This window comes from Zingiber officinale, chromosome 10A (assembly GCF_018446385.1).
Source record: "Zingiber officinale cultivar Zhangliang chromosome 10A, Zo_v1.1, whole genome shotgun sequence".
NCBI lineage: Eukaryota > Viridiplantae > Streptophyta > Magnoliopsida > Zingiberales > Zingiberaceae > Zingiber > Zingiber officinale.
Window position 1 is genome coordinate 27130809 of NC_056004.1, and position 9393 is coordinate 27140201.

The window sequence follows — 9393 nt, forward strand, 5'->3', positions numbered from 1 at the left end:
ACCATTTAACATTATCTTATTATTTTATTAAAAATCTCCCCCCTTTACTAATTAATTTTGGTGAAGCCTAAAATGTATTTACGTTAATGTCCTTTTTTTCTATTTACACTAAAAATAATTCTAAACTTTATTAGTAATTTCACAAGCGAAACAATCAGACTCAGCTACAGCGTATTATTATGAATTTTTCTCATCATTAATTTTTTCTGGTTGTTTTATATAAAAAAATATAGTTCTTTTTAGTCTCATATCTTAGAATTGACAACACTATAATCAAAAAAACTTCTATAAATATTTTATGCCGACGATGTTAAAAAATATATTTTTCTTAGTTTTTTTTTTACTAAGACAAATATAATATTAAATTAAAATAATTTTTTGAAAACCCGTTACAGTAGTTTGTTACTGGGATTTTCATCTTACCCAAATAATTAATTCTTGATTTATAAGGATGACACTAGAAAATTTAAATAATTCGGATTTTCAAAGACTCAAATAATTTATATATTATTATATTACACACACAACGCATGTACACGATCACACTAGTCTTTATTAATTTAGAAGGTTAGATGGACTAAATTTATAATTTATACATCAATGATTAATATGATTGATATTATATTCACAACCCCAGTGGAATAATATCACGACCCGGTGAAAAATTTTCATCGGGATTTAATTAATCGATAACTCCCTCTATATATATATATATATATATATATATATATTATACCCCAATAATCAAAAGCCTATATCTATGCTCCTTAAGGACCATTTTTCAATTGTATCCCACCACCACTGCTACAAAATTACTGATATTTTAACAAATGTTCATAACTGTCTACGAGAATACAGTGGCTTATTACTGATATTGAACCATACGCCAACCATCTTTTTATGGGTCTAGTGGCTAGCACATGAAATGTTGTCATTAATAAAATTTGAGATTCAAATCTTGACAAAACCGAGATAAATGTCTCCCATATATGCTAATCACTATTCCAAAGGCTAATAACCGCCCATAATTTACTTCCTCCGTGTTGATCCTGGGACGGATTCACAAGAATACTGAAGACAAGCGTATTCACCCTTTTTTTGTCACCAATAATAATTTTATACCCACAGGATGTCATTAGAAAATGACAGACTTAGTAGTATAGGATCAATTTACCGACTATAAACTAATCATGATTTACCTCCCGTCAGTATAATTTATAAACAAGCTATAAGAGACGTGTGAGATGAGTAATTATCTTTTGCTAAAAAAAATATCATGACAATTTGCACTTGAAATTTGTCTGCGCCAAAAATTATGCCTGACTGATGAATTGGATTAGATTTTTACCAGTATTATAAAGAGAACAAAAACATCAATTAATACACACAAAAAACACATTACATTTGCTAAACAAGCTAATTGTCATCGATTGGGTTTGACATCTTTTTCCGCTTCTCATTAATAGGAACTTCACCATATAAACAGATCTTCATCTCCCCTTGCAGAAGCCTTTGCTGAAAATGGCTCTTATAGAGATCCCAAAACTCGGTACTGCCAGGATAATTTAATAAACTCTAACTTAACGGCTTCAAAGGAGTTCATAATGATTATAGTTATATTGCTAAAACGCCTCACCTGACTTGTGGTAATGTAAGCAGTGAATAACCCTTGACATCTCTGTGCATATCAAGCAAAATTATGCCCGGGCGTGAAAGTGTCAATGCGTCCATGTTAATTAATTTATTTATCCTGGAAAACAGAAAGAAAAACAAAGGCATTTATCAGAGAAGATCAAATGACAATTTTAAGCATGAAACTATGAAATAAAGGGGAATTTAATAATATGACAATAGTAGTTTGCCAAGAACCAATATAGTAGTTTAACCATGTCATCTTTGATATAAGCATTCTATAAAGTTTTAGCTGTTTAAAGCTTCGAACATTCAACCAGAGTTATAACTTGTAATTGAAAGGTTGTTATGAAATGCACCAAGAAAATTTATATACATGGATGATGTGGAATTAGAATTTTACCTGCTTGGTGTACCACTTGCAATATTTACTCGGCTACTTTTAAGTGACGTTGCCTGTAGGGAAGTAAGGTATTAACAAAAGATTGAAGTTATGGAGATACAGAATAGATGAGCATCATGAAAATCTACCAAGAGAAACGAAACTTAAGAATGAAAGTTTTGCAAAAGTCAACATAAAACATAGATTCCATCAAATAGGATTTCCTAAATGCATAAAGTCCATTATGTAATTATGATCTCTTCTATTATGACTCAACTTAGATTCCATCTATAATACACCAAATATAACTTCTGATATGCACAAAGTCCGCAAAGTTAATTATGATGTCTTCGATGTCTTGTCTTAACTTTAGAAAATCAGTGATATAGGCTTGGATGATCAGAAACATTCCTAGAGTGCTTCTACCATAAAGCTTTATAAATCTCACCACAATGGATTTTGTACCAACAAGCATCCCAATCAACACTTTCCAGACCAATGTGTATTGTGCAAGAAGATTTATTTTTTGTTCAGGAATGCATTTCATTAATGGTACTTTTTATTAATTTGCACTACTAATCAACAATTTTAAGACTAATATGTATTGTGAAGTTAAAATCATCTTTGTTGAAGGATGGATTTCACTAAATGATATACCTTTCAATGAATTAACAATAAATAAAAATGAAGACTGCAAAAAACAGCTCTGATACCCCTCCCTTGCTTAGGCAGTCTGAGATCCATCATCATCCAACCATTTACCATAGTGGAGAATCAGTCGATCTTAAATGACAAGCAAGGTTTAAAAAGTCATATAGATAATCAATATGTCAGGTATACATTGGCAAATGAATAGGTTGTTACTCTTTAGAAGAACTTCCTGGATGCTGCAACTATCTCTAATATTAGATGTGACAAATGGGTCAAACCAGACCATGTGCAGGGCTCAACACGACCCGTGCATGAGTCCTTCCATTCACTGCAATGGACCGGGTTGTGCATGACTTTGGACCTAGGCAAGGTTGGGCACAACAGTCTAGCAGGACCATGCATGTCCCAAGGTTAGGTCCAGCGGCATTTTTTTTCTCCTTGAAATGCCCAATATACCCCTTTCAAATAATTAAAATACTAAATAATATTGGTATTACAGTCACAACTTATTAAATATGTTAAAATAATCCTAATTTTTTTAAGTGCTATAAATTTTTTTGAAATCATTTATAAATTCTCTCCAGTCCACCACTCATCAATCAAAGTTCATCACCCCTCCTACTCCAACCCAAACGTTCCACTCTCAACACCCATTCTTTCAACTCTCAAATACCTCATCTCTCAATCCTCATACTGTAAAATCAAATCCTCGATGTGCCCACACAGTTGAAGTCAAGTTAGCATCGCCATCACCAACAAATATCTAGGTGAATTGCTTACCATGTGACAACAATATGGATCATATTGGCTGGTGGCCTATGGCTATAGACTGTCATTAGGTTGCACCGCCATGACTGCAAGTTGAAATCCAATTGAGTGATATATCCAGATCTTCGATCAGGGACATGTTTTTTCTACTGGCCATAGGGGACCGGCAAGGACTAGATCTATTCCACAGAACAAAGGCTGCAACATTGGCTGCTAATGATTCCCCATAGTTTCATAGCAGCTCTTTCCCAATAATTAAAGGCAGTATATCAAAGATCAATGGCAGCATAATTCATGTATGAGTGTCAAATAGTAAATAGATATCCTCACATGTTTTGTGTTCATATGTATTTTTTTAAGAAAAAGATCTAATTTTTAAAGCATGTAATTACTTTAAAATAATAAAATATTTGTGTATATCTTGTGCAATTTTAACAATATTTATTATTCTGGTTTTTATGATTTTTTCCTCAAATCTCATCCTTTAATTCTTTTGTTTTTTTGTCTCTTTCTTGGTCCATTGGGCCAACCAGAGGCCATCATACACCTGGGTAAGCACCTTCCTAGGCTGTGCTTCGATATCTATAACAGTAGCTCAAACAAAAATATTCCGCATAGCTCACTGATTGAAGTAGGCATAATCAATCAGGCACTTGCCCTCTCTCATACAGATCCATAAAAATAGCTTTTAAAAAGGTTCAATAACAACCTGATGAGTGCTACCATTAAATATTTTGAATCAATGCTTAGCATATCCAATTAAGGACATTAGTTCTCCCATTTAGGTGTGATAATGCATCAACTAAACTCCAATTTAGGGCCAAACCCATCAAATCATGTCTATCCATACATTAAGTTAAGGTTCAATTTATCGTAACCCTTAGTATTCTTTCTAATAGTTTCCTGGAACCTCTCTCTCACAAAAAAATTTAAGCAACCAACCTCATTTAAATGGACCATCATACAAGATCAGGATGATTAATAAACATAACACAAATCCATTCTGAAAAATGCAGTGGAAGTATAACCAAACAAAATGAGTGAAAGGAAAAAAAAAATGCAACACGGATGAGAATTTATTTATATGGCAAAAACCGTACCTGATCTTCCACTTTCATATGCTTTGCAAACAGTTTTGCAGGGAAACACTGCTTTGTAAAGGATTTCAATCCTCTAGAAGGTGAAAATATGTTAGTACATGTACAGGACTTGGGTCAAGAGAAGTTCAGTTAATCAAACTTCAACAAATGATAGGTAAATTGTTTGATTTATTCATAAATTTCAACAGCCTAAATAATACAATTTTCTGAGAGACAGAAATATGATAATTTATCACTGAAAGCCAGAAACGATGGAACTCACCGGAGAATCTCCAGGGACCTCAATGCAGATGTACTGATAATTATTAGTGCTGGGCTTCCTGCATCTATATCCCCCTCCACAAGCTTTTCTTCTGTAAGCACCTCTTTCCAGGATGGTCCAAAAGCACTTTTAATGTGATCACTCAAATTGTCTAAGTCTTGTGCTATACCTTCAGCAAGCTTCACCATACATGAATCTGCCAAATTTCCAACACTGTGATACTATCCATTTGTTTCAAAAAATAAGGTCTATCTGAGAATGCAACTGATGCTAGATAGATCTTCAAAATCATTTCTTATTCTATTTTTTTTAAAAACTAAAGTTATGTTTGATGGAAGATAATTACTAAGCACTAGGTGACAGTTAAAGCATGGCTTGGTTTACAGAAAATTATAGCTGTACCCACAAAATGGGAAAAAAGTATAAAAAAATCAAGCAACGAAACTATATACTATAAGCTCATAATCTGATTTTAACATAGGCAAAGATTGGCAAATAGGATTCAAACAAAAAGTAATTGCTTGCAAAATATATAATTTCCATCCAACAAAAAGAGAAATCCTACCGACAAGCATGACGATATGTCCAAACACTGGCACGAAAGCAGCTAAAATGCATCCAAAATACTAATTTTATCAAGAGTAAAAAAAAATGCAGCCCGTTTCAAGACACTATAATTGATGAACCAAAAGTACAACAGCAAACAATAATAAACCAATAAAAAGGGCACCTTTGTAAGCATCCAACTCGAGAGGAGAGAGCTTGATTTTATTGGCCGATTGGAACCGATCGAGAAAGAAGCCGAGCTGCTGAGCCGCTGGAGCGGTTGAGATTAAGAACGTTGCCTCGCCACCATCAGACTCGTTGCTCTTCTCCACTTTCTTTCTCTCTTCCACTTCCTCCTTGTCCTTGTTCCTATCAGCGAGGATTTTGTTCTTGCCGAGGGGTATCATGTTAGGATTCTTGCTGCTGCCATCGATCCTCTTTCTCTTGCCATTCTTATCGATTGATATGCTAGAGAGAGGCTTCCATTGGGATCGTCCAGGCGGCTTCATTGTCTTTGGAGCTTTAGACTTGCCGATCGCCACCATTGTTTCCGGCAGCAAGGTGAAGAGCGCGGTTTTAGGGTTCTAGAGCGAGCCGAACTACTATGTAGCGGTTCTGCAGCATGTGGCTATGTTTGTTTGCGAGGCTGAGCCTAGGCGATTAGTGTCTCTATATGGGCCGGGCCTAAGCAATAATTAGAGGGGTTTTATTTTTAAATAAAAAATGTATAAGGTTTCTAAACAACTCCAAATTCAAATTTAGATATCAAATTAAAATCTCTGTATCCCATATTTAAAAATATTTTTAAATTAATATTTGAATATAAATTTTGAATTTATCCGTTTAGAAGAAAAGGTAATTTTAATAAATAAAACATTTTAAATATTATTATTACCGATATATAAGAGATTAGACAATATTAAAGTGGATATTAATAATAAAAGGTTTTGAGTATATATATTTACTAAATTTCTCCAAACAATCATATTTAATTTGGGGATGGCTAAAATGTGCACCCAAAGTTTTGAATTGTCCATGCCTAAGATTTGAAAATGCATCTTTTTTTTTTCTATTTTATCCAAATATTTTTTTTCTCTCTGTTTTTTTCTTCTCTCCTATGTGTGTAATCTTTCTCTTCTCTTAGCTTCGCTTCTCTTCTCTTCTCTGTCCGTGTTTCTCTTCTCTCTTTAGAGTAAGTATTACTATTTAATTACATTAACATTGCTGATAGTGGTGATTTACACTATCATAGGCATGGTCTAATTCAGATTAAGCTTAATGTGGACTTAATTTTCTGGATACCAGAATCATGTTCTAGCTGAAAATTAGCTTAATATTGTAATATCTCTGAATATGTGATAACCATGATTTCATTGTATTATTTTGATTCATATATGTATGGTTTGATGTTAATTTTATAGGTTTAAATCATGATTACATCATATTTTGTGCATTGTATCTATTTTAGACCTAATTACACATTATTATATTTTTGTGTTATTTGATGCTAATATTTGATTCTTATTTTGTAGGTATCAAAGGATCTTGGATTTGGATCTATTTGGACCGAAATTGGGCTCGAATCGGAGTTCAAATGAGAAGATCAAGCTTTGAAGCATTATGGGCCGTTTATCAAGAATAGGAGAGATCTGAACCATCCGTTGAAGATCTGGCTGATCCAACCTAATGGAGAGCATATCTGAGCCATTGATGAAGATCCAGAAGTTTTGATCCAGATCTGAGTTCATGTAGCCATTGATCCATCCCGAATTAATCTGGACCGTTCATTGAAGACAGGGCAGATTTGGGCCATCCAGTGATATTCTGATCGATCCGACTTAAGGGAGAGTAGATCCAGACCCTAGGTCAAGATTAGTACATTCAGATCGGATTTTGGGCAAACTTTCACCATTGATTTAGCTCCAAATTAATCCCAGCCGTCCGATCAGATCCAGATCTGATTCAAAAGAAAAGCTACAGTGCTACAGTGCCTTCGTCGATTCTCCACAGCGCTGTTCTTCGCGTCCCGCGGTGTTCTCCGAGATTTCGACCCCATCTCGAATTCTAGATCAATTTTCCGGCAACTTCATCGACGACGACATTCTCAGTGCTTGCGACCAGCTTCCGGCCATCTGAGCTCGCTTAAAGGTGGTCCTGCGGCGAGAATTCTGCTCCGCAAACCTCTGCTTCTGTCGCTGCCGATTTTGAGGTGTTCCTCCAATCGATAGTTCCGTTTTCCATCCGAGAGCATTGGCGGCGTTCCTCCACTGCTTCTGGACCATTTTCGACGACAATCCATCCACCATCAGCTCCATTTCAGATCTGAGGTTGCAGTCACAGATTTGCAGATTTCCTGAGGTTGGCAGCATCAATCTTCATCAGATTCGTTTGGAGTGGTCTCCGATGGTGCTGGTGAAGGCTGAGCTGAGTTCAGTTGCTGAGGTTGTTTTTCTCTGGTTACAGTTGTTGGTTGCTACTCGGAAAACCTATAGGTTCCACTGTTCAAAAATTTTGTACAAAGGTCTGAACCTTTTCCTAGCTACCATGTGTTCTTTTAAATTAAATTTTGGATCGCCTGCGGAACTTAACACGTTTGATCCAAAACTTAATCTATTTGTTCTTTTAGGTTTTGACTTGGATCTCCTGCGGAACTTAACACGTTCGACCCAAGTCTCCTTAAGTTATTAATTCCATTAAATATTAATTTCCATAAAAGGTTCCCAGTACTGACGTGGCGAGGCACATGGCCTTCTTGGATATGGGAGCAACCACCACCGACTAGACAAAACCTTTAATAGAAAGCTAATATTTAATTTCCTAAAATAACTTTAGGTTAACCAAAGAGAGCAATCAAATCACAAGGAAAAGAAAGAAACAAAAGAACACAACTTCGAAAAAACATATTCGAAATTCTAGAACGTAAGCCTCTTGTATTTGGTATTATTTCCATAAATAACTAGCATGATGCGGAAATAGAAATTACTAGTTATACCTTGTAGAAAAACCTCTTGATCTTCTACCGTATTCCTCTTCTAACCTCAGACGTTGTGTGGGCAACGATCTTCCGAGACGAGAAACCACCAACCACCTTCTTCTCCTCCAAGCAAGGTTCGGCCACAAAGGAAGAACTTTACCAAAGAAGAAAATCAAAATACTAACCAAGCTCCAAGAGATGCTAGCTTTCTCTCCTTCTTCTTCTTCTTCTCCAAGTAGTATCCGGCCACCACAAGAACTCCAAGAAAGATGAAGTATTCGGCCACCACAAGAGGAAGAGAGGGAGAGGGTAATGGCCGGCCACAACACCAAGGAAAAAAGGAGAGAAAACAATAGAGGTTGTGTCTCATGAAGGCACCCCTACCCCTTCTTTTATATTCCTTGGCCTAGGCAAATTAGGAAATTTATTTACAATAAAATTTCCTTAATTTCCTTGACATGATTTATTTGAGAAAAATAAAATAAAATTTCCCAAATAAACTCTAATGGCCGGCCACATCAAGAGGAAGCAAATTGGACAAGTTTCAATCAACAATTAAAACTTTCCTTATTTGTTTCCGGAAATTTAAAAAAAAAAAAAAATTCTCTTTAAAAATCTCTTCATGGTTAATAAAAGGAAATATCTATAATTTTAATTTTATTAACATGTGAATAATTTTAAAGAGAAAATAAAATCTCTCCAACCTACAAATAAGGAAAGAGATCTAATCTCTTTCTTTAATCTTTTGTAAATCTTTTACAAGAGAGATATTTTAATTTTAATTCTCTTTAAATTATATCTACCACATAATAAAAATTAAAATTAAATTTATTTTTTAATTTATTTTGGCCGGCCCTACTAGCTTGGGTTCCAGCTAGGGTCGGCCACCCAATTTTATACCTAGGTCGGCCCTAGCTTGATCCCAAGCTAGCTTGGCCGGCCCCTATTGGGTGGGTATAGAAGGTGGGTATAGGTGGGTATAGAACTCTATAGATAAGAGGCTACGATAGGGACCGAGAGGAGGAATTGGTTTTGGTCTCCCGATAAAATTAAGCATCCCGTGTTCGCCCCGAACACA

At 35.2% G+C, this 9393-nt stretch overlaps 1 protein-coding gene across 1 annotated transcript; it reads right to left on the minus strand.

The window, feature by feature from the left end:
• Positions 1-1296: 1296 nt before the first annotated feature.
• LOC122027895 (protein CMSS1-like) lies at positions 1297-5977 on the minus strand. Its single transcript, XM_042586912.1, has 6 exons — positions 5526-5977; positions 4796-4991; positions 4534-4606; positions 2036-2088; positions 1637-1750; positions 1297-1552 (listed from the first exon to the last, which is right to left on the minus strand). The coding sequence occupies exons 1-6, from the start codon at positions 5884-5886 to the stop codon at positions 1417-1419; spliced, it is 933 nt and encodes a 310-aa protein (XP_042442846.1). The 5' UTR covers positions 5887-5977; the 3' UTR covers positions 1297-1416.
• Between the last annotated feature and the right edge of the window lie 3416 nt (positions 5978-9393).